Source organism: Lithobates pipiens, unplaced genomic scaffold (assembly GCF_037356315.1).
Source record: "Lithobates pipiens isolate NorthernLeopardFrog02 unplaced genomic scaffold, aLitPip1_a1.2 Scaffold_1, whole genome shotgun sequence".
Lineage (NCBI taxonomy): Eukaryota > Metazoa > Chordata > Amphibia > Anura > Ranidae > Lithobates > Lithobates pipiens.
In genome coordinates this window covers 235188824-235215197 of record NW_027507685.1, presented here as the reverse complement: position 1 = coordinate 235215197, position 26374 = coordinate 235188824, and the positions used below count along the sequence as shown (strand labels likewise).

The following is a 26374-nucleotide window of genomic DNA, read 5'->3' as shown; positions in this document are numbered from 1 at the left end:
GTGCTCTTCACCCAGTGCTCTTTATCCCCCAGTGCTCTCCCCTCAGTGCTCTTCCCCCTCTCTCCTCAGTGCTCTTACCCCCCCGTGCTCTCCCCTCAGTGCTCTTCCCCCCTCTCTCCCCAGTGCTCCCCCCCAGTGCTCTCCCCTCAGTGCTCTCCCCCCTCCAGTGCTCTTACCCCCCCCCAGTGCTCTCCCCTCAGTGCTCTTCCCCCCCGCTCTCCCCCCAGTGCTCTCCCCCAGTGCTCTTCCCCCCCGCTCTCCCCCCAGTGCTCTCCCCCAGTGCTCTCTCCCCCCAGTGCTCTCCCTTCAGTGCTCTCTCCCCCCAGTGCTCTTCCCCCACTCTCTCCCCAGTGCTCCCCCCCCCAGTGCTCCCCCCAGTGCTCTCTCCCCCCAGTGCTCTCTCCCCCCAGTGCTCTCCCCCCCAGTGCTCTCCCCCCCAGTGCTCTCTCCCCTCAGTGTTCTCCCCTCAGTGCTCTTCCCCCCGCTCTCTCCCCCAGTGCTCTTCCCCCCGCTCTCTCCCCCCAGTGCCCTTCCCCCTCAGCGCTCTCCCCCCTCGGTGCTCTCCCTCTCTCAGTGCTCTCCCCCCAGTGCTCTCCCCCCAGTGCTCTTCCCCCTGCTCTCCCCCCAGTGCTCTTCCCCCCCAGGGGCTCTCCCCCCAGTGCTCTCCCCTCAGTGCTCTCCCCCAGGGGCTCTCCCCCCAGTGCTCTCCCCTCAGTGCTCTTCCCCCCCCCCCCGCTCCCCCCCAGTGCTCTCCCCCCCAGTGCTCTCTCCCCCAGTGCTCCCCCCGTGCTCTCCCCCTCAGTGCTCTCCCCCTCAGTGCTCTCCCCCCTGCTCTCCCCCTCAGTGCTCTCCCCCTCAGTGCTCTCCCCCCTGTTCTTTCTCACCCCCCAGTGCTCTCCAGCTCTCCCCATCACTCTCCAGCCCCCACCCCAGTGCTCTCCAGCCCCCTATTCTCCCTACCCTTGTTCTTTCTGGCCCCCTGGTGCTCTCAAGCCCCACCCATCACTCTCCTGCCCCCCCCGTGCTCTCCACCCCTGTTCTTTTTGGCTCCCCCCAGCACTCTCCACTCCCCACCCCTTTACTCTCAACTCCCCCCTGAATTTTGCCCCCATCCATGTGCTTTCCAACCCTGCCAGTGCTCTCCACCCCCCATAGTGCTCTCCAGTCCCCCATTCTTTCCACCCCTGTTCTGTTCTTTCTTGCCCCCACTGGGGCTCTCAAGCTCCCCCCATTGCTCTTCACTCCCCCCGCTCTTTGTACCCCCCCTAGTACTCTCCAGCCCCCGTGCTCTCCAGCCCCCTATTCTCCCTACCCTTGTTCTTTCTGGCCCCCTGGTGCTCTCAAGCCCCACCCATCACTCTCCTGCCCCCCGTGCTCTCCACCCCTGTTCTTTTTGGCTCCCCCCAGCACTCTCCACTCCCCACCCCTTTACTCTCAACTCCCCCCTGAATTTTGCCCCCACCCATGTGCTTTCCAACCCTGCCAGTGCTCTCCACCCCCCATAGTGCTCTCCAGTCCCCCATTCTTTCCACCCCTGTTCTGTTCTTTCTTGCCCCCACTGGGCCTCTCAAGCTCCCCCCATTGCTCTCCACTCCCCCCGCTCTTTGTACCCCCGCTAGTACTCTCCAGCCCCTGTGCTCTCCAACCCTGTTTTTCTGCCCCCCCCCAGTGCTCTTTGCCACCCCACACTCTTAGCCCCACCCAGTGCTCTCAGCCTACCGTGCTCTCTGTGTTCTTTTTGGCCCCCCCAGTGCTCTCAAGTTCCCCCCCAGAGCTCCCCACTCCCCCCTGCTCTTGCCCCCACCCATGTGTTATCCAACCCCGCCAGTACTCTCTGCTCCCCCTTCTCTCCAGCTCCCACCCAGTGCTCTCCACTTCCCCAGGACTAGAGGACAGGCTGACTGGGGCCGGAAAATGAGGAAGGCTGAAGGTGCAGGTGGCCAGGGACCACTCCATCTCACAGCAAACAGATCCTCTGGAAGGAGCACAGTCCCCATCCAAAACAAGAACAGACCCTGCCTGCTGCTGGCCATCATGGATATCCTGCTGGCATGCAAGGTACCGTACCGAGCATCAACAACACACCTTCACACAGACAGGGACTGCAGACTGGGACATGGGGCACAGGAGGGGCTGCATTCATGGGCATAGTGAGGCTGCATTCATGGGCACAGTGAGACTGCATTCATGGCACAGTAAAACTGCATTTGATGGGCACAGTGAGGCTTCATTGGTGGGCACAATGTGGCTGAAATGGTGGGCACACTGAAGCCGCATTTGTGGGCACAGTGAGACTACATTCATGGGCAGAGTAAAGCTGCATTTGGTGGGCAAAATGAGACTGTATTGATGGGCACTGGCGAGGCTGCATTGAGCTCTTGCATCAAGTCTGCAGTCTCTGACCATCTCCTGTATCATGTCTGCAGTCTCTGAGGGATTCTGGAGAGGAGTCAAGAGTGGGAGTGCCGCCAGGATGGGGGTCATGGGAGAAGTCAGACTTGTGTGGACTGTGGAGAGGAGACTATAGGATAAAACCAGAGCCACCAAGCTGGAGCCGACTGACTGAGCCCTGCACAGTGCACTGAGAGGAGGTCAGTGACAGCACCGCCAGGCCAGTCTGAAGGGGGTGGGGGGGGTGACTGATGTAAGGGGGGTGTTAATACGATAATGTAAGGGGGCATTGATATAAAGGGTTTCCCCCTTATATTAGTAACCCACCCACCCTTACCTTAGTGTATTCTTTCTGCAGAAGGTGGTCCCCCCCCACGTTCTGAGTTCCCCCCAGGATGATTGACCACTTACCACTTTTAACTGGAATTTGCAGGCATATATATATATATATAAGCCCTGTGTGATTTCATATCTATATATAATACACTCTTTATCAAATGTGCTTTAAAATGTATGGTTTTTGCTTTCATGAACAAGGAAATAATGACATAAGCTGTTGGGCTGGTATAATAATGCTGTGGGGCTGGTATGAAATTTTTTCCAGGGCTGGTTTTTATTCCCAGTCTGGCCCTGGCGGCAAGTGACAAGCTCAGGTTCCCACTGATTCTGCATTATGGTGAGTTTAACTATTTCACTATATATTACAATGTAGTAATAGAAATAATGGAATTTGATCATCCTAACGCCATATCAAGTATGGTGTCAGGATGATTTTAAGTGCTAACACCAGCCATTTGCCCAAAAAATCACCCCTGCCACCTATTTCCCCATCAACTCGAGACTACATCCCCCCTCATCTTTTTTTGGGAAGGGGGGTTGTCCGTGAATGGCAGTTTGGAAATGTGGTCGCCCTATGTTGCTGCTGTTGAGAGACTGCATAGCAGGTGGTATTGGTGGTGTTGCTTCTGCTCAAAGGCTGCACAGCTGGTATTACTGGTGAGAGTATATTTAATTTGTTTTAGCAAAAAATTTTTGCATTTTCATTTTGTTTCCGTAAAAAGGCCCCCAAAATCCTCAGCACCAGGCCCATGATGCTCTTAATCTGGCCCTGACCAAAGGCCTCCATTTGCTTTTTACCCTGAAAGGGTATCAAATCTGGTTCAGGCACATAGCTCCCAACTGTCCCTGATTTGGAGGGACTGTCCCTGATTTGGAGCAATGTCCCTCTGTCCCTCATTCCTCCTTGTTTGTCCTTCATTTTTGTCTGATCTATATATTTGTATATAAAATGCACTTTTAATCTCTCAAAAAGTGTTTCCCAGTGATAAATCTTTTATCCGATTTCTAAATTGTTTTATTTGTAAATTTTATAACCCAATATAAAGGAATAGTAGTGGTAAAAAAAAAGCACTTGTGGATTTAATTAACCTTTTTTTTTTTGGTTAATTCTCCTTTAAGGGGGTGTGGCAGGGGGCGTGTCCAATGCCTACATACATTTGCTATCTCAAAATGTCCGCCGATCCCCCACTGAGCAGGCAGATGACAGGTCCATCTCTGCACACTGCGCAGGGACGGACCTGTCACAGCGGCGCTCTCCCCTATGAGAACTCGGATAAACACGGACCGCAGAGTCCATTGTCACCCGATCCGCAGACGGATGGAAAAATAGGTCACACTTTTTTTGTATTGGAGCGGGTCTGATGTCAGCGGACATGTAACCGCTGACATCCGTCCTTCCATAGATCTCTATGGAGTGTCCGTTCAGGTCCGCCTAAAAAACTGACAGGCGGACCTGAAAGGATCGTCCATGTAAAAGGGGCCTTAGGCTTGCAGTTGAAATCAGCGGCATCTGCAGCATTTCCAGAAATACACTCTCCAGCCACTTTATGAGATACACCCTGCTAGTACCGGGTTGAACCCTCTTTTGCCTTTAGACTAAAGCCCCATACACACTACCAGTTTTTCTGCTGAGTTTTTCCTTCAGATTTACCAAAACCATGTAGTGCAAGGGCCTGCCTGATTGCATACAAATTGAAACTCCTAAGGTTTGACCTCATATTATATGGTTTTGGTAAATCTGAAGGAAAAACTCAGCAAAAAAACTGGTAGTGTGTATGGGGCTTAGACTCAACAAGGTGTTGGAAACATTCCTTTCTGAATGCGTGACTGGTAGGGTTTAGATCTTCGGGCCTGCCCTGAAAGTCTTGGGAGGTGGTGGACATGGCCTTCTGGCTTGGTTCGCCCTCTCTCATGGGGTCTCCCTTTGAGGGAGCCCCGCCTAGTACTTGGATGGGTCTGTTTCGCCAGACTCTCCAGAGAATGGGGTTCATCTGGTCTCGGCCAGATGGACCAAATGTAAAGTACTCCAGTCCCCGTCCCGAGCCTAATGCCCCAGGGGATCAGGGCAAGGTCCTCTGATTTTAGAGGACTTGTGTACACCCGTCTGCATATTTTTGTGTTTCACTCTTTATGTGTGTGCACATTTTTTTTAGCACCAGGTGAAGTTTTTGAGTGTGTTCACACACCATGGGCTTTAAAAAAAAAAAAAGAGAAGATGTTCCCCTATTTGTTTCTTAGTCTTCCTGTATCTGTCTGTCTACCGACAACGTTGTCATTAGACGGTGAGCGGTGGAGGTTTCATTGATTTTATACTTTTGTGCAATTGACTGTTATTTATTCAAATATTTAATACATTTTCATTTCGTGATTCTTTTCAGGCACTATATCTCTGTGGCTCAGGCTCTATATGTGGCATCCCTATGCTTCTTTCTTTGGTATCGTTTTTTTCTGACCTGACCCAGATTCAGACTCCCTTTACCATGAGACACACAATAAATGTACCTGTACTAACCTGATAGCACATGAGAGGGTGCTACAGGTAAATTAACTCAACGTACTGCTACGGGTAAGAATAGATGGTGGTTTGAGCATAAATGAACACGCAGAATGTAGGTTCAGACACAGTCCTCTAGACAGTATAATCAATATGCCAAGGTAACTTTAAATAGAATTCTGTACCACTAGACTGGGATTTACTCATGAATCAGCAAAGTAAGTGCATATTAGCATTTACTGCAATGTGAATAATAATACTATACCTAGTCTAGCGTGCAATCTAGGAGGGTGGCTGGGATTGGTGCAAAGTCCCCTGGGAGATACTGTACCTGTTAGCATAAGCAACAAGCAAAAGGCTTTGCTTAGCAGCTGTAAAATCTTTGATCTTAATGCTTTATCTGGCTAGAGTTGGGGCCCAATTGTACCATTAGTACACATGAGAATAGTTGGAGTGCTGCCTATTATTTATTTATAGAGTATTGTTCCTGGGTCTTTCTTAAGGAAACCCAATCTATGGTTTCAGCACCCATATTCATGTAATTAACCCTTTATGCACTGATGTTGTGATTTGGGTGTGTATTAGCTTACCTTTTGTTTTACACATGAGAATAGGCCCAGTCAAGCCTGCAGGCAGCAATAAGGCTACTAGATGGTCCTATGGACAGTTCCTAAAAAAAGACTCAGTAGCAATGGATACTAAACTTTCACGGTAGGAATGGAGTACCTTCTCATGTTTATGGTTGTGGACAAAAAGCTAATTTTTGGTCTCAGCACTCCAAATGACTTTGTGGCAGAAGGTTTGAGGCCTGTCTCTGTGCTGTTTGGCGTATTGTAAGTGGGATACTTTTTGGCATTTGCTTAGTGATGGCTTTCTTCTGGTGACTCGACAATGCAGCCCATCTTTCTTCAAGTGCCTCCTTATTGTGCATCTTGAAACAGCCACACCACATGATTTCAGAGAGTCCTGTATTTCACCTGAAGTTATTTGTGGGTTTTTCTTTGCATCCCGAACAATTTTCCTTGCAGTTGTGGCTTACATTTTAGTTGGTCTACCTGACCGTGGTTTGGTTTCAACAGAACCCCTCATCTTCCACTTCTTGATTAGCGTTTGAACACTGCTGATTGGCATTCTCAATTCCTTGGATATCTTTTTATATCCCTTTCCTGTTTTATATATGTAGCGGTACCCCCATGGGGGCTGCTGAGTTTGTTCATTACCTTTTGTCAGATGGCTCTGCTTCCAATCCCCCATGCAAGTACATGACACCAAACAGTCAGAACTCTGGATTTTATAATGCTTTATTCTGGGTCTAAATCAGTGGGCTGTTCAATAGGGTACATGAGATGCCCCATCTGACCCCAGTTTTAGGTCAAAAGAAAGGGTACTAATCCGTAGCCGTAGCTTTTGTTAAGTCCCTTAAAGCGATCCTTTCCTGGTTCCAATTCAAATATGGACGGATCACTCTGAATAATGCTGTGGATGTTGACCTCAAAGTCACAGGTCACACTGCCTATTTCCATGACTTGTGCTGTCAAACTTCCCCTCAGTCCTGGAAAGTGTTTGATACTGTGGTCCTTGGATGCACAGTATGAAGTTACGGAGTAGTTCTACTGGGCTGCACTCCCGCTGTTCTCTCCCAATCAACAGTCCATGTTCTACTCACAGAAAGCTGATTCCCAGTTTTCTCTTTCCACTTAATTCCTACTTCCTCCTCTTCCTCCATGCTGCCCGGCACATCCCCCCATGGGATGCCCGGTCTTCCTCCAGCACTGCATGGTGACTTCTCCTCCAGGGGCCAGATGTTGGCCTCCCTGGACTCGCCTCCAGCTATCTGGTTCCTCTCTGGATCCTCTCTTTCCAGCAAAATCCACTGTCAAGCAGAGGAGGTATCCCTGAGCCCAAGTGTAGGCGGCCACACCCCCTTCTATTCTGACACTCCCATCTCTAAATAAACAACCAGGCCTAGTAAAGAGTAGGACCCTGGCTAAATTTACCTGTCTCTACATCCTATACTGTCAAAAAAAATAATCATTAAGCACCTACCTAAAAGTAGAGGGCGCTACATACAGTTCAACTACCTTTTCCCGCAGATCCTTTGACAATTCTTTTGCTTTCTCCATGACTCAGAATCCAGAAATGTCAGTGCAGCACTGGATGAAAGATGCAAGGGTCTGTCAGGAGTCCAGAAACTCATTGACTTTTTATACACACACTAATTGCAAGCAAACAGATGACAGGTGAGGATGATTACCTTTAACAGCCATTCAAACCCCTTTGTGTCAACTTGTGCGCATGTTATCTGGCCAAAATCACCAGGGTATGTAAACATTTGATCAGGGTCATTTGGGGAGTTTCTGTTGTGATTATGATTTAAAAAGAGTAAACACAGTTGATTGATAATAAATGGCTTCAGCCAAACACTAACCATGAGTGAAAAACATTTTGTGTTATCATTCATATTCTCTGAAAAATGGCCAAGAAATCATAAATTCTGCCAGGGTATGCAAACTTATGAGCACAGCTGTACTGCACTGGGCTGGCAGTGATTGTGTTCAGATACTCTTGGAACTGCAAAAGATAGAAAGTCTCTCACTATAGAAATCCAGAGAATCACCGTTCACAACTGGATTCTCACAACTACCGGATAGACCTCCTCTCACTAGGCTCAGCAGCCGATAGAGTGTTTAAGTAAAGCAAAGTCTCTGCCACAGGCTTGGACGTAACTGAGGGACGTAGGTAAATTTAGAGAGCTATCATACGGTACCAGTATCTCGCAGCCGGTCCGGCGATACCGTATGAGTGTAGATCCTTTAGTGTCCTTCAACTGAGCCTCCAGGCTCATTCTGAGAAGCCAGCCTTACACATGGCCTTCTCCAGAAGAATCCTCCCCGGGTGCTTCTCCAGTTGCTGGGCCTCTCCACAGACGAGACGGCACCGGACCACCTTTGAATCCTCCTCTCAGTTACTCTGCCTCGGGCTATCCAGCCCCAAGACTCGAAATTGGGTGGATCAGCACCCCAGGCCATGAGGGCCATGGGGGCTGGTCAGGAGGACCAGGACCAAACAGACAGAAAGATCTTTTGGACCGGAACCCAGAAGCACGTGATCTCAGTACCTTAAATACCCTTTCCCAGAATGCGCAGCAGGATGACACACCCACTAGGCTGGTTCCGAGAAAGAATGGCACTCAATACGCCTAGCTAAACTGCATTCTCACACTTGCCAGCAGAGACAGCGACACCTGTGGTCAAGGAGAACCCAGTGTAATCCAGCTAGACTGGTACTGAAATCATAATTTGGCATAATCAACCCTAAAACCCAACTGTGATTTTAGGAATATTAAATTGAAAAAAAACACATAGCGCGTGCTCTTCAGGAGCCGGCACTACACTTATATAGCTGTTAATCAGTTCAGCACCACAGGGCAGTTGCAGACAGTCTTTCTCTTACTTTCCATTCTTATCCAAGCATCCAACAGGGTACAGTTGTTTTGCACTATCCACTCCAGTCAGCAGAGGGAGAACTATAGACAGAAAAGCTAATGGATTCTTATGGAGCTTATGGACCCTTTGCACTATAACTCCCAAGAAACACTGGGACAAGGAGGAGCTGTGAAGGTGCTTTTCTAAGTTCTGCCTCTTGGGGCCTAGGGAATTGATGAGAGCACATCTTCTGTATACTGACCAGACTGCCAGAACAGCAAAGACACCTGAGGCAGCACAGACCGCAGCGATCGCATCTGCACAGTTGCCGTGGAGACCAAAGCATCTTCTCACCCTCTGAATCTCTGGAGGCATTCTGTGAACAGAACAGAATGAGGGGGGACATCCCTTCTACAGAAAGAGTTCACAGCTGTGCCACAGGGACCGGTGAGAGGGCACTGCCCATTGTTCACACTGCTAGCAAGGACTGAGTTACTGTAGGCTGGGCATTAAGTATACCACACCTATACTGAATCTATACTACATCTTTACCACACCTATACAGCATGCCGGTTTACTAAAACTGTCATTAGGTGCGCAAACATTTCTTAAAGGGCCCCAACGATAGCTGGCAGAAGAACAACATAAAGGACTGCCTCTTCTGAAAAAACATCCTGTGAGTCCCCTTTTTTCCCTTCTCCCATTTCCTTTGTTTTTATGGGAGTGCACATCCAGTTGGTGTAGGCTAGCATAGTCGCCATCAATGCACGTTGGCAGTATAATTTCTGTGTTCAGTAAATTAAGCTTTATTGCTGCTCACTGCTGTAATTTAGGTGACCTTGCTACTGTTTATGCTCATCTTAAGTGTCATTGTTAATCCATTTCTATGCTAACATTGTTACCAACCATATCAGGTGACAATATATTAGAGGTCTTTACTAACTAGTTCATTGCCTATTTTCGCTAATATAGTACTACTACTGGGTACTAAATATTACTTTCAGCGATTTTCTGTGAGATTGCATGCTTTGTACATTCACCCTAGTGTGTCAGAGGGGCAGGACTTTGAAAAGAGTTTGAGACAAAGAATAGAGGACCCATCCCAACCAGCAGCTCCTACAAGGGCAGCGTTACATTAGTCTTCCCCTTCAGTATCCAAGACTGAAAAAAATAATGCTTAGCTTTAAAACTGAATTTATACATTCTTACATAAAGCTAGGTTGCAAGCGGCTCTCTGTAACTACTTGAGTCCCAGATGAAACTTTAACCACTTCTGGACCCCCCCACGCAGATATACTGCAGCAGGGTGGCCCTCCTGTGCGAAATCACATATCTATACGTGATTTTGTGCATGGGATCTGGGGCACACGCTGGTGACTGCCGACGACCCGACACAGTGGGAGCCAATCAGCGGGTCCAGTGGACGCGATGTCTGGCGGGACCTGCGGATCGTTCCGAGGAGAGGCAGAACGGTGGTCTGCCTATGTAAACAAGGCAGACCACAATTCTGCCAAAGGAGAAAATGGAGATCTTGTGTTTCTGCTAAGCAGAAGCACGGATCTCTGTTTTCCCCTAGTCAAAGCATATCCGCCACAGTTAGAAAGCACCCTCTAGGGACACACTTTGATTGCTATTGATGTTAACACCTTCCCTGCCAGTGTCATTAGTACAGTGACAGTACAGTGACCCTGGCTTTCAGTGACTATCAGCTCTTGGGCTTCTGATCTTGCTACACAGCACTCATTAGGAACGATTGTAGCAGATCACAGTAAACGCAATGTGGAAGCATTGTGTTTATGTTGTAGATCTGAAGTGTAAGTCATGTAAGTCATAGCACTTCCTCTTAGTACGGAGGCTGGACAAAGCTGTTGCAGTTCTGTCCAGTCTTTCCCTGCAGTAATATACCGCTACTATAGTGATGTATTTCTGGCTGGTCGCAGCCAGCAGTACTCCTCCCTTACACTCCCTTATATATATAAAAAATGCTGGTATATATTAAAAATGTATATATTTTTTCTCTACTGTAAGGAAGACTCAAGAATAACCACTTAGCATTATCCCCAGGTTCCAATAACGACATTGGAAGATCTGGATGACAGGATGACATTTGCATTTACTGCACAAGCATCAATTGCTCAGGTAAGTGAAAGTGATTTTTCAAAATTAAATGTTGTGCTAATTTGTATTCTCTTGCCAGCTCAAAATTGATCGTATCTTAATGTTACGTTTTTTTTTTCCATGGTGTGTGTAGCAATGTAGCATGACATTTTTAAGTACATTTATGCAGGCATGCAAATCACGCAAAAGTTACAGGAAGATGCAATCTTTTTAAAATTGTTTACTACTTATTCTCAATAAAAAAAAGAAAATTAAAATATATGTATCCAATATTGCAATATCATTTGCTTGTTGGATTTAAAGGTACAGTACAGTGCAACAGTATTGCTAAGCAAGATCTATGTTGTTGAGTGCTGCTGTACAGATATAATAAAGTAATAAAAAATTCTTTAGATTTTTTATTTTTTATTCATTTTAATTATTGCACTGAGAGCAGTTATTTAGTTTAATTATTCTCAATAAAAAACATGTACATTTAAATATATATACGGTATAACCAAAACTGCAACCAAAATTAAAGCCCTATCTTTCCTGGAAAAAATGATGTAAAAAATGTAAGGGTAGACTGCCAAAAACTGAAAAAAATTCCTTGGGACTCAAGATGATTTATGTTCACTTTGAACTTTATCAATCTGCTATATTACATAAAAGATGCACTAAAGTGATATCATTTTTTTACTGTTTATTCTCAATAAAAAAAAATAAAAAATAAAAATCAAGGAAATTATATATACAGTGCCTTGAAAAAGTACTCATACCACTTAAAATGTTCCACATTTTGTCATGTTACAACCAAAACATAAATGTATTTTTTGGGGATTTTATGTGATAGACCAACACAAAGTGGCACATAATTGTGAAGTGGATTTTTTTTACAAATAAATATGTAAAAGTGTGGCGTGCATTTGTATTAAGCTCCCTTTAATCTGATACCCCTAACTAAAATCTAGTAGAACCAATTGTCTTCAGAAGTCACCTAATTAGTAAATTGAGTCCACCTGTGTGTAATTTAATCTCATTATAAATACAGCTGTTCTGTGAAGCCCTCAGAGGTTTGTTCGAGAACCTTAGTGAACAAACGGCATCATGAAGGCCAAGGAACACACCAGACAGGTCAGAGATAAAGTTGTGGAGAAGTTTAAAGCAGGGTTAGGTTATAAAAAAATATCCCAAGCTTTGAACATCTCACAGAGCTCTGTTCAATCCATCATCTGAAAATGGAAAGAGTATGGCACAACTACAAACCTACCAAGACATGGCCGTCCACCTAAACTAACAGGCCGGACAAGGAGAGCATTTATCAGAGAAGCAGCCAAGAGGCCCATGGTAACTCTGAAGGAGCTGCAGAGATCCACAGCTCAGGTGTGGAATCTGTCCACAGGACAACTATTAGTCGTGCTCTCTACAGATCTGGCCTTTATGGAAGAGTGGCAAGAAGAAAGACATTGTAGAAAGAAAGCCATAGGAAGTCCTGTTTGCAGCTTGTGAGAAGCCACGTGGGGGACACAGCAAACATGTGGAAGAAGTTGCTCTGGTCAGATGAGACCAAAATTGAACAATTTGGCCTAAAAGCAAAACGCTATGTGTGATGGAAAATCCACACTGCACATCACCCTGAACACACCATCCAAACCGTGAAACATGGTGGTGGCAGCATCATGTTGTGGGAATGCTTTTCTTTAGCAGGGACAGGGAAGCTGATTAGAGTTGATAGGAAGATGGATGGAGCCAAATATAGGGCAATCTTAGAAGAAAACCTGTTAGAGTCTGCAAAAGACTTGAGACTGGGGCAGAGGTTCACCTTTCAGCAGGACAACGACCCGAAACATACATCCAGAGCTACAATGGAATGATTTAGAGCAGGGATATGCAATTAGTGGACCTCCAGCTGTTGCAGAACTACAAGTCCCATGAGCCATAGCAAGACTCTGACAGCCACAAGCATGACACCCAGAGGCAGAGGCATGATGGGACTTGTAGTTTTGCAACAGCTGGAGGTCCGCTAATTGCATATCCTTGATTTAGAGCAAAGCATATTCATGTTTTAGAATGGCCCAGTCACAGTCCAGACCTAAATCCAAATGAAAAGAATCTGTGGCAAGACTTGAAAGTTGCTGTTCCCAGACACTCTCCATCCAATCTGACAAATCTTGAGCTATTTTGATAAGAAGAATGAGCAAAATTTCCTCTAGATATGCAAAGCTGGTAGAGACATCCCCAAAAAGACTTACAGCTTTAATTGCAGTGAAAGGGGTTCTAAAAAGCATTGACTCGGGGGGGCTGAATACAAATGTACCCCACACTTTTTACAAATTTATTTGTAAAAAATTTAAATGATGAGCCACTTTGTGTTGGTCTATCACATAAAATCCCAATAAAATACATTTATGTTTTTGGTTGTAACCTGACAAAATATGGAAAATTTGAAGGGGTATGAATACTTTTTTAAGGTACTGTGTTTGTATATCTATATATACACACACACGCACACACACACACATATATATATATATATATATATATATATATATATATATATATATATATATATATATATATCTACTGTCTGCCCCAATGTTGTAAAGCGCTGCGTAAACTGTCTGTGCTATATAAATCCTGTATAATATTAATAATAAATGTATAATTTGTGTTTATGCAAATTGACTTCCCAGTTAAAGCCTTAAAAAAAAAAACTTTCTGGGATTTAAGAGAATTTAGAGAGAAAAATGCCCCGGTACTCAAGTGGTTAAGCTTTGCACCGATGACTCACCCTCCTATAATAAGGTTCCTTATTTTGAATAATGACTGCTGACAAGTCTACTCGGTGTTAAGTTGCAATACCCTCAGTGACCTGAAGTGGTGCTGCTGTGCATTTTAATGTTAAAGCGGTAGTAAACCCGCAATTTTTTATTTTTATTTTTTAAACCTGCAAAGCAAAATGCATAATGAGCTAGTATGCACCGCATACTAGCTCATTATGAAATACTTACCTTAGAACGAGGCCCCGACATCTGGCCCGATCCACGCCGAGGGAGCCGACATGCTCCCTCGGCGTCTCTTCCGGGTATCGCGGCTCCGGCGCTGTGAGTGGCCGGAGCCGCGATATCGTCACTCCCGCGCATGCGCGCGGGAGATTTCAGTCCGGCCGCACGAGTGCTGCCGGATTTTCACGGAGAGAACCCCCTTGTGCGCATGCGCCACTGCAGTCAGCGGCGCATACCGAGGGTAATATCTCCTAAACCGTACAGGTTTAGGAGATATTATTTTTACCTACAGGTAAGCCTTATTATAGGCTTTCCTGTAGGTAAAAGTTAAAAAATTGACCATACTACCACTTTAATGTCTTTCAAATTTAGCCCATCAGAAATATATTGATCCCCCTCGACATTAAACTGCTTTAGAAATTTAGAACAGTCTCTTTTTCCATAAGCGATTGGTCCTTTGCTTGTCAAACCACCCTGGAAAAATGACGGTTGCAATCTGATTGGCTACTATGAAAAACAAAGCCAACTACTTCCAATTATTTTTAATCATTTAAGCCCGGTGTGCTTTTTCTGCATACACCCAACTACACCTACCCATAGACCAGCTACTTGTTTATTTATTTCTGTTGGCAAGGTATGCTGAGCATTGTAGTCCCTCAATGCAATTTTAGGCCACAGGTTATCTTATCATGGCCTAGCGCGCATTGAGCTCACACCCATCATTGGCACACAGATACTTTAACGCAGCCAGGTTGGCTTTTGGGCGACACTGCCAAGCACGGTGACAAAGCTTAGCCTGTGCACGGTGCAAAAATAAAAGATCTGCAACGTCCTTGCAGATCTTTCACGAAGAGGAAGTCCTCCGCGTTTATTAACATTGGCACAATAAGGCTTGTTTCGGAAGGGAGAAGAGGGGTTTCCTGCCGAGGCTCCTGGCAGACAATATTTAAAGCCAGCAAGGTTACTGAGAATAACAGAGCGCGGCGGGGACAATGCCTCTCCATCACCCGGGCACTGAGCGCTCTCGAGATTCAGGAAGCTCTCTCTTGCAGATTTCCTGATTCTCTTCCTGCTGCCCAGGATGTGACGCCAATCTGGGGACAAGGTGAGGCTTTATACAACTTCTTAGATGGTATTTACACCAGCTTCCCCAAGAACGGAGAGGACCGTCTTCTACTGCTTGGAAACTAAAGAGACAACTTCTGAAGGAAGAGACCCCCCTGGACTCTCGTGTCATCTCACCGAGTTGTCAACAAAATCTCGGCCAACGGAAAGTCAACCTTCCCATTGAGAAGAAGCATCACCCATGTTTTTTGTGTGACTCCAGCTAACCTTGTAAGTACCATGTATTGTGTTTGTATGGTAAATATACTCCCAGGACCTGAATTAATATCAGACTACCCAAAAACGAATATTTCAGTTACAGGTGGACACCGGAGAAAAAAAAATTGGTCATATGCTACTTGGATGTCTTGGTGACTCCAATTCGGACTCTCTACACCTTCACCGGGAAGTCTTGCTTCTTCTGTTCCATTGTAATATAAACTATATTACCAAAAGTATTGGGATTCCGGCCTTTACACACACATATACTTTAATGGCATCCCAGTCTTAGTCCGTAGGGTTCAATATTGAGTTGGCTCACCCTTTGCAGTTATAACAGCTTCAACTCTTCTGGGAAGGCTGTCCACAAGGTTTAGGAGTGTGTCTATGAGGATGTTTGACCATTCTTCCAGAAGGGCATTTGTGAGGTCAGGCACTGATGTGGATGAGAAAGCCTGGCTTGCAGTCTCCGCTCTAATTCATCCGGGTTGAGATCAGGACTCTGTGCAGGCCAGTCAAGCTCCTCCACCCCAAACTCGCTCATCCGTGTCTTTATAGACCGTGCTTTGTGCACTGGTCCAAATTATTTGGTGGAGGGGGGGAGATTATGGTGTGGGGTTATTTTTCAGGGGTTGGCCTTTGCCCCCTTAGTTCCAGTGAAGAGAACTCTTAAGGTGTCCGGATACAAGACATTGTGGACAATTTCATGCTCCCAACTTTGTGGGAACAGTTTGGGGATGGCCCCTTCCAACATGACTGCACACCAGTGCACAAAGTAAGGTCCATAAAGAAATGGATGAATGAGTTTGGGGTGGAGGAACTTGACTTAATAAGGGGGCCCCCAGATCCGGGCCCCCCACCCTATGTGAATGAGTATGGGGTACATCGTACCCCTACCCATTCACCTGAGGGAAAAAAGTGTTAATAAAAAAAAAACACACTACACAGGTTTTTAAAGTAGTTTATGAGGCAGCTCCGGGGGTCTTCTCCGTGCTTTCCGGTTCTTCTCGCCGGGCTCCTCCGCTAACTTCTGCTCTTTTTCCAATCTTTTGCTAGTGGAGCCCGGCTTTCTCCTTCGTCGCTGTCTTCTTCTTCTTCCTTCTGTTCTTCCGATGTTGACACAGCGCTCTCTCCCGCTGTAATGCCGTGGACACTGTACACGGCGACTTATATAGGCATAAGGGGCGGGGTCACCGGGTGATGTCACGTGGTGACCCTGCCCCTTATGCCTATATAAGTCGCCACGTACCGTGTCCTCCGTGTCTGTGACGTCATAAGGGACGGGGTCACCGTGTGACATCATGCCTATATAAGTCGCCGCGTACCGTGTCCACAGCATTACAGCGGGAGAGAGCGTTGTGTCAACATCGGAAGGACAGAAGAAGGAAGAAGAAGAAGACGGCGGTGGCGATGACGATGAAGGAGACAGCCGGGCTCCTCCACTAGCAAAAGAGTGGCAAAAGAGCAGAAGATAGCGGAGGAGAATGGTGAGAAGAACCGGAAAGCTGGAGAAGTCGGAAGAAGACCCCCAAAGTCAGAAGAAGACCCCCGGACGGTGATGACAGCGACGAAGGAGAAAGTACCCCATACTCATTAACATAGGATGGGGGGCCGGGATCTGGGGGCCCCCTTATTAAAAAATGCGCTCACTCGTCCCCACCCCCTTTCCTGACCGGCCAGGCTGCGTGCTCAGAGAAGGGTTTGGTATGGACTTTGGGGGGGCCCCCACGCCGTTTTTCAGCGTAGGGGTTACCCTTAAAAACCATACCAGGTGACGGGGCTCACAATGTGTCAATCTCGCCGATGGAGGCGGCGAGATTGACTTACTTCTCTAGTCCCATCGTACCTGAAGTCACGTTCAAAATGAACGGACTTTAGTCCATGTGTGGGCTAGTCCGTTCATTTGGAAAGTCCGACGGACCTCCGCCAAAAGTCCGGCGGATGGATAGTCCGTTTGTGTGTACGCGGCATTAGAGGTTTGGGATGAACTGTTTAACACTAACATTGGTGCATTCAAAGTGCTGAATTTACACAGGATGTCTCAGATCTGGAAATCAGGGGGCGGAGAACTGAAGTTACAGATCAGTGAGGAGAGCTCTGACAGCTGATTGGAGGGAAGGGACACACCCCCACAGCATTTGCGTGAATGAGAGCTGATAGAGAGCTATAACTGAAATTGACCTGATATCAGCTGCTTACATTCACTGTGCAGCAGAGCTCAGAGTGTGATTGGGAGAAGCAGCACAAGAAGCCAATCAATTAGGGCTGAGCTGAGCCCATTCAGCCTAGCTGCAGCCATATTTCCTCCACCCATGCAGCCTGTCAATGACACAAATGGCTGTACACTGTTGTACTCATGTATATGATGGTGTGCTATCATAAACATGAGTACAGTGTACGGGCATATGCTAAAAATCGATCATAATCTATTTTCAGCTTACACCTACATGCTGTACTCATTGTTACAATAGCTCCGCCCTATACACGAGTACAGCAGTACACAGCCAGTCGGGTCATTGACAGGCTGCATGCTGTACCTGGGTGGAGGAAATACGGCTGGGGTGGGGCAGTAAAACCAGGCGGTTGAGGCTCCATTCACACTTGTGGGACTCCAACGTTGTGCGATTTGCCTTTGCGACTTTACATTGCGACTTTGATGCAACTTTGAAAGGGGACGGCTTGGATGCGGACTTTGGCTGTTGGCCATTGACTCCCGCTCCTGTCAATCACAACCAATGAGGAGAGAGAGGGGGCAGGGCTCTGTGTGTGAATGGACATGCAGAGCCATGGCTCGTGAACCAGTCTGCTTGGGTGCCCCTATTGCAAGCTGCTTGCTCTGGGGCACTCGGCAGGAGGGAGGGGCTAGAAGTGCCAGTGGGGGGCCCAAGAAGAGGAGGATCGGGGCTGCTTTGTGCAAAACCATTACACAGAGCAGGTAAGTTTAACGTATTTGTTTACAAAAAGAAGGAGAGCCTTTAACCGCACCAACAGTACACAAATATGCGGCCTGTTGAGGGGTGGGCCTTGACGCAGAGAGGCCGCGTAATTACGTAGAAAAATGTAAACAAACCTGTGCCAAGAGCAAGCATCCTGTGCACTCCCAGCGCCTATGGATTGCTACTTGCAGTTGGGAGCTTTTCGATAATGTGACCGCCATGACAGCCAATCATGACAGGCCACACGATCAGAAACCCCGCCTCCCGGAATCAAAAACCCCTCAAAGGGCCAGGAGGCACTGGCGTTAAGGGGTTAATATCACTTTAAAAAAGGATGCTGATAAGAGGAAAAAGATAAATGAGTGACAGGGAGATGAGCTGGACATTGTGCTGCTTCTCCTTTCACTATCCAGTTCCGGCTCTGGGCGGGTCCCGGCTAGGCTCATCCCTTTAAAACCGGACACATATTAATTACACAGGTCCTGTGGCTGATTAGTGAATCGGGGAGGCTGGCAACTTGGATGCTCTTGAATATAAGCTTTATTTGTTACATGTATACAGGCTATTACTGATGCATTTTGGCTTCATAGCCGAGACGCGTCAATGGCCTGTACCACTGTGTATCCATGTAACAAATAAAGTACTTTTATTCAAGAGCATCCAAGTTGCCAGCCTTCCTGATTCAAGAATTGTACCTGTGGGGCCTGAACGCCCTGGCAAGAACACAGGATCACAGTTCCTGGACTCTGATATTGGCAGTGTAGCTGGGGTAACATTTTGTTTCTTTCTGTGGCTTATTAAACGCTTCAGCCCCGGAAGATTTTACCCCCTTCCTGGTCAGAGCACTTTTTGCCATTCGGCGCTGCGTCGCTTTAACTGACAATTGCGCGGCCGTGCGACGTGGCTCCCAAACAAAATTGACATCCTTTTTTTCCCCACAAATAGCTCTTTCTTTTGGTGGTATTTGATCACCTCTGCAGTTTTTATTTTTTGCGCTATAAACAAAAAAAGAGCGACAATTTTGAAAAAAAAAAATGCATGTTTTTTTTTCATTTTTACTATAATAAATATCCCCCAAAAATATATTTAAAAAAAATTATTTCCTGAGTTTAGGCCGATATGTATTCTTCTACGTACTTTTGGTAAAAAAAAAAAAAAAATCACAATAAGCGTATATTGATTTGTTTGTGCAAAAGTTATAGCGTCTACAAAATAGGGGATAGTTTTTTTGGCATTTTTATTATTCATTTTTTTTATTAGTAATGGCGGCGATCTGCAATTTTTATCAGGACTGCGACATTATGGTGGACACATCAGACACTTTTGACATTATTTTGGGACCATTGTCATTTGCACAGCGATCAGTGCTATAAAAAATGCACTGCTTAAACTGGCTATACACCTATAGATTATCTGCAGATTTTCTATGGTTAGATGGAAAAAGTGGGAGATTCCTCCATCCACACAGTTTAGCGAACATGGAAAAATCTGTTGCCCTTTTTCCATCTAACCATAGAAAATCTGCAGATAATCTATAGGTGTATGGCCAGCTTTATTGTGTAAATGACACTGGCAGGGAAGGGCTTAGCCAGTAGGGGGCCATAAAGGTGTTAAGTGTGTCCTAGGGAGTGATTCTAACTGTGTGGGGGGGGCTACTGCTTACATGACAGCGATCACTGCTTCTGATGACAGGGAACAGTGATCTCTGTCCTGTCACTAGGCAGAAGGGGAAATGCCTTGTTTACATAGGCTCTTCCCCGTTCTGAGGCTCCGTGACATGATCGCCGGCAGACCAGCGGACATAGAGTCTGCCAATCCTGCAGGCACGGTCATGCTGTACACGGCGGGGGCGTGCGCAATGCCTGCTAGCCCCGCCTCTTAAAGGGGACATACAGGTACACCCGTTTGCCCACCGCTGCCATTGTGCCGACGTATATTGGCGTGCGCCGGTCAGCAAGTGGTTAAGGTGGAATTTAAGCTCACTTGGTGCCTTATCTGCATTGAATCAGCCTCAGAACCTGTGTAATTAATATGTTCAGATTTAAAGGGATGAGGGGGCAACCCTAGTTCAGGCTGACCTGGGCCCAGAGGCCGTTGGTTGAACGATATGAATGATACTGCCCATCTGACTGAGGACATCTAGTGGCAGAAAAAAGCACTGCTGGTAAATCTCTGTATTGAAGCTGAATATTGCAGTAAAAGCTGCTTTTTTATTTTATATTTTAGCGGGCTTTTCATTTATTTATTTTTTGGCTGGAGTTCTGCTTTAAGTGTGCAACTCAGGATCTGTACTCTCTGAAAATGGCCAGGATGTCATAAAGTATTTTTTGCTGTTTCTGCCCCCCCCCCCCCCCCTCCCCATAACCTGGACTGCCCATCCTGAGAATGTACAGCTCAGTACGCAGGTTGGGGGAGGGGAGGGCGGCTTGTTGCTGCAGGCATTCTACTCATTAGCAGTATATAGGGCCCGGTCTTCTTCCACCTTTCTGCCTTGTAACATGTCGGTTTGTTGGTGTTTTGGTGTTTAGTCAGTGGTGACACACATGATCCTGCGCACACTGAAGACGGCACTGGAGGAGGAGAGACGGGGACACAAACCCAAAGCAGAGTCCAAGGATGAGCCGGCGGAGGTGAGCCCTTCCTTCTCTATACATCCTCCACGTTGGAGGAACTTCTCTACCAGTCCTGGAAGGAAAAACTTCTTCCTCTATCCCTTTTTATGTGTTTACATGTTCTGTGTCATTTCTACTAAACCTTTCCTGGGGGGGAAAAAATGAAGCTGAACTACTTCTGAAAATGCCGGTGGCCTGGCTTCTAACATTCTATACTTTCTAAGTAACCCAGCCAGAGCAAGTACACAGAAAAAAATTAGGAGTTCATATTGGCACACGGGGTCTAAGCTGGCCATACGTTGTATGAATTACAGCCAGGTGTCAATTACAGCAAGTTTACATTTTATGGCAATCCTTGCCACCTACTGAAAAGTGATCTGTGGTGGATCGTTTTTCAATGGGCAGTTGACAAGTAATACAGTGCATCCAGAAAGTATCCACAGTGCTTCCTTTGTTCCTCCTTTTGTTATGTTACAGCCTTATTCCAAAATGGATTAAATTCATAATTTTCCCCAAAATTCGACAAAAAATACCCCATAATGACAACGTAAAAGAAGTTTGTTTGAAATCTTTGCAAAATTATAAAAAAAAAAAAAAAAACATGTATATAAGTATCACGGCCTTTGCTCAATACTTTGGTGAAGCACCTTTGGCACCAATTACAGCCTCAAGTCTTTTTGAGTATGAGGCTACAAGCTTGGCACACCTATTTTTGGGCAGTTTCTCCCATTCTTCTTTGCAGGACCTCTCACGTTCAAGTTGGATGGGGAGCGTCGGTGCACAACCATTTTCAGATCTTTCCAGAGATGTTCGATCGGATTCAAGTCTGGGCTCTGGTTGGGCCACTCAAGGACTTTCACAGAGTTGTCCCGTAGCCACTTTGTTATCTTGGCTGTGTGCTTAGAGTCATTGTCCTGTTGGAAGATGAACCTTCGCCCCAGTCTGAGGTCCAGAGCTCCCTGGAGAAGGTTTTCATCAAGGATGTCTCTGTACATTGCTGCATTCATCTTTCCCTCAATCCTGACTAGTCTCCCAGTTCCTGCCACTGAAAAACATCCCCACAGTATGATGCTGCCATCACCATACTTCATTGTATGAATAGTATTGACCAGGTGATGAGCAGTACCTGGTTTCCTCCAGACATGACACTTGCCATTCAGGCCAAAGAGTTCAATCTTTGTTTTATCAGACCAGAGAATTTTGTTTCTCATAGTCTGAGAGTCCTTCAGGTGCCTTTTGGCAAACTCCGGTTGGGCTGTCCTGTACCTTTTACTAAGGAGTGGCTCCTGTCTGGCCACTCTACCATACAGGCCTGATTGGTGGAGTGCTGCAGAGATGGATGTTCTCCTCTCTCCACAGAGAAATGCTGGAGCTCCGTCAGTGTGACCATCGGGTTCTTGGTCACCTCCCTGACTAAGGCTCTTCTCCCTGATCGCTCAGTTTGGCCAGGTGGCCCGCTCTAGAAAGAGTCTTGGTGGTTCTATTTACAGATGATGGAGGCCACTGTGCTGGGACCTTCAATGCTGTAGAAATGTTTCTGTACCCTTCCCCAGATCTGTGCATCGATCCAATCCTTTCTCTGAGGTCTACAGACAATTCATGGGACTTCATGGCTTGATTTGTGCTCTGACATGCACTGTTAACTGTGGGACCTTATATAGACAGGTGTGTGCCTTTCCAAATCCTGTCCTATCAACTGAATTTACGACAGGTGGACTCCAATCAAGTTACAGAAACATTTCAAGGATGATCAGTGGCAGGGGCGTCTTTAAGGCAGGGCAAAAGGGGCAGCTACCCTGGGCCCTGCATTGTTGTGGGGCCCAAAGCAGCTGCCTCATACTTGGCAACTATCCTGGTTTAAATTCCCTTGTCCCTTGAAGTTTTAGTCCTCTGCTGTGTCCTAATATCTCAGTGTGAAGTGCTGCTACTAATGATGCCCAGCTCTGCCCTATTGTTGTGTACAGATGACTCACCTGCAGACCCTGTGGTTACATGTAAATAACCATCACTCATATGTAAATAGTGCCAGCATTTATATGTAAATAGCAGTGTCCGGCAGCATTGATATGAAAATAAAGGTGGCACTCTTATGAATATCGTGCCCCCCTGAGGTCATATCTACTATCACCTACACTGAATGCTGCCCACTGGGGAGGGGCATGCTTGAAAGTCCTGCCTGCAACTGTGGTCATTAAGCCTGTTCTGCATAGGTAAGCAAATTGGTGGTGGGGTGGGGGGGGTAGTGTGGGGCGTGCAGAGGTAGACAGAGAATGAATTACAGTTTGGGGTGCACAGGTGAGCAAGGAGGGGGTGGATAGAGGTAAGGAAGGTGGCTGCAAAGATGAGCAGAGGACGCAGGTAGAGTTAAAGGGGGGGAGGGAGAGTTGGAGGGGAGAGGATGGGGAAGGTTTGGGGGTGCAGAGGCACTGCTGTGTATCTGCTAAAGGGCATCACGTTTCTGTGGTGTCAGGAAAGCGATTTTGCATGTGTTCCCAACACACACATGTGAACGCAGGCTACATGTCTCAGTTACATTGGTGGTCAGTGTAAATCTTCTCATTACATTGGGGCTTGGTGTAGAATCCTTTCATTCACATTAGTGGCCAGTGTGAATGTCCTCCTTACATTGGTGGTCAGTGTAAATCTCTCCTTACATTGGTTTTTACTGACTACCAATATAAAGAGGAGTTTCAACACTGGCCACCAATGTAATAGGGGTTTACACTGACCGCCAATGTAATAGGGGTTTACACTGGCCGCCAATGTAATAGGGGTTTACACTGGCCGCCAATGTAATAGGGGTTTACACTGGCCGCCAATGTAATAGGGGTTTACACTGGCCGCCAATGTAATAGGGGTTTACACTGGCCACCAATGTAATAGGGGTTTACACTGGCCACCAATGTAATAGGGGTTTACACTGGCCACCAATGTAATAGGGGTTTACACTGGCCACCAATGTAATAGGAGTTTACACTGGCCACAAATGTAATAGGGGTTTACACTGGCCACTAATGTAATAGGGGTTTACACTGGCCACTAATGTAATAGAAACATTCACAGTAGGATCCCCAGTCCATGGTGTGCAGGCAGTGAGGAGATGGTGTGCTGTAACCTCTAGCAACCAATCAGTGAGCAGTATTACTGTACAGTAATCTCTAGCAACCAATCAACAAGCAGAAATCATGTGCTGTAACCTCTAGCAACTAATCAGTGAGCCATAATGTGTGCTGTAACCTCTATCATCCAGTCAGTAAGCGGTAATGGTATACTGTAACCTCTGACAACCAATCGCAATTGCTGCCTGATCTGATTCAGTAAACTGATTTTGAGTCCAGTTGCTATTTATTGTACGTCTCGGGTGGAGAGCGAAATTGCATGGGAGGGGGGAAGAAAATTTTTGCCCAGGGTCCAATCAATATTAAAGACGGCCCTGAGCAGTGGAAACGGGGGGCACCTGAGCTCAAGTTTGAGTGTCATGGCAAAGGCTGTAAATACCGTATTTATCGGTGTATAACGCGCGCTTTTTTCCCCTTAAAATCAGGGGGAAATTGTGGGTGCGTGTTATACGCTGATCCCCGCTGTCTCTGAGGGAAGATGAGCGAGAGCCGCTGAATTTGCGCCTCTCGCTCCTCCGGAGACAGCAGGAATAATCCAACACTAGTGTGGCTGCAGATGGGCACTGAGCAGGGTGCATTGTTGGGCAATTTAATGGCTGCAGATGGGCACTGAGCAAGGTGCATTGTTGGGCAATTTAATGGCTACAGTAAGATGGGCACTGAGCAGGGTGCATTGTTGGGCAATTTAATGGCTGCAGATGGGCACTAAGCAGGGTGCATTGTAGGGCAATTTAATGGCTGTAGATGGGCAATGAGCAAGGTGCATTGTTGGGCAATTTAATGGCTGCAGATGGGTACTGAGCAGGGTGCATTGTAGGGCAATTTAATGGCTGCAGATGGGCACTGAGCAGGGTGCATTGTTGGGCAATTTAATGGCTACAGTAAGATGGGCACTGAGCAGGGTGCATTGTTGGGCAATTTAATGGCTGCAGATTTGTGCGACCGCGTGTATGCAAGACAAGTTTGGGCCAAACTCTGTCAGAAAAAATCCGACATATTTTGTTGTCGGAATGTCCGACCGTGTGTATGGGGTATTAGACGTCATGGCCACTTTCATTTTTTTGGCCCCTTTCACACAGGCGGTCCAATCTGGACAATTTTCCAGGCAAACCCGATCAGATCCTCCATTCACCCCTAGGGAGCGGCGGATGACATGTCCGCCGCTATCTGATCCGATCCTGTCCGTGAAATCCAGATGGATGGAGACCCTATGGAAGATCGGTTGGGATCAGGCAGGTGGTCCGTTTTCATCCGATCTCCCTGTAGAGAACAGCGGGACTCTGACAGGTCCGTCTCTGCACAGTGAGCGGAGACGGACCTGTCATCCATCTGCTCAGTGGGGGATCAATGGATCGATCCCCGTTGAGCAGGTAGGATCCGTATTACAGACGAGCCCGTGTGAAAGGACCCTTAAGCCCCATACACACCATCAGATTTTCTGCCGATTTTGGTCTTCAGATTTACCCTGATTTACTCCAGCAGAATGTATCACTTACAGGGATGGGACAAAACATTTACCACTGGCAGGGGTGCTTACTAGGGAAGCACTGATACCATTTTTTTTTTTTTTTTTTTTTTTACAATGAGTACAAGTACTGATACTTTTTATTTATTTATTTTTTGCACTCGCCGATACCAATTACCGATACCTACCGCAACTGTTTTGTTTTAACTTCAGCTGCCAGCAATGGTACAAAGCACTGAAAAGTTATTTACAAATGAAATTAATAGATTTTTTTTATTTATTTAGCACTTTTTCAATGTGAAATGTGTAAATATATGTGTGTAAAAATATTCACTAACAAAGCAAAAAAAAAAAAAAAAAGTTTTAATTGTTTATCGTTTATAAAATAGACATGAACAAAAGATAAAAAGCAGGAAAATAATAATTAAATGGAGGAGAATAGGGAGATAATTAAGGCTGATTAGCGTAAATTAAGGGTTATTAAGGAGTTAAACAGAGGAACATTTGTTCATCCCTTTGTTCTGCAGATGAAGAAACAGAAAGATACAAAAAGAAACAATGTTTCTTTTTATTTTAGTGTTTCAGGGCTGAGCAATGTTGTTAAAGAGGAGTTTCCATAAAAAAAAAAAAATAATAATTAAGTCAGCAGCTACAAATACTGCAGCTGCTGACTTTTAATAATCAGACACTTACCTGTCCCAGGGTCCACCGATGCGGGGGAATGAAGCTCCACTCATCCCCCCCGCCACTCGGCGGTGCCGGCATTGTAACTGTGGGCACCCGGCTGTGGCTTCACAGCCGGGGCACCCACTGTGCATGCACGAGTGGCACCGCGCGCCGTGATTGGCCGCACAGTCATCTGGGACCTGTAACTTGTCCCAGATGATTGACAGGAGGGAGGGGGCAGAGCTGAGCCCTTTCTGTGCCGAGGGGAAGTGATATCACCAGCCCAGGCACTGAAGGAGGCAGACTATGAGGGACTCCCTAGCAACAGCCATTTAGAGGTGGGTTAAAAAATAACAATTTATGAATTTTAATGATTTATTTTTTTGGTGTGCAACCCCACTTTAATAAACATTGGCAGCTGCTTTTTTTTTTTTTGACAGCTCCAATTACCGGACTTCTTTAAAGAAGAGGTCCGGCCGTTTTTTTTTTTTTTTTTTTTAAG

The 26374-nt window shown here is 46.4% G+C and overlaps 1 protein-coding gene across 4 annotated transcripts in view; it reads left to right on the top strand.

Moving 5' to 3' along the window:
• Positions 1–26374, top strand: part of RGL2 (ral guanine nucleotide dissociation stimulator like 2) — a 105736-nt gene that overhangs the window by 4854 nt on the left and 74508 nt on the right. For 2 of the 4 annotated variants that reach the window (XM_077484694.1, XM_077484692.1), the window contains exons 2-3: positions 10714–10788; positions 20539–20640. In XM_077484694.1, coding sequence (XP_077340820.1) covers positions 10714–10788; positions 20539–20640 — 177 coding nt within the window. Of the gene's footprint in view, positions 1–10713; positions 10789–14633; positions 15087–20538; positions 20641–26374 lie in introns of those variants that run through there. The other 2 variants (XM_077484695.1, XM_077484696.1) reach the window with 2 other exon arrangements.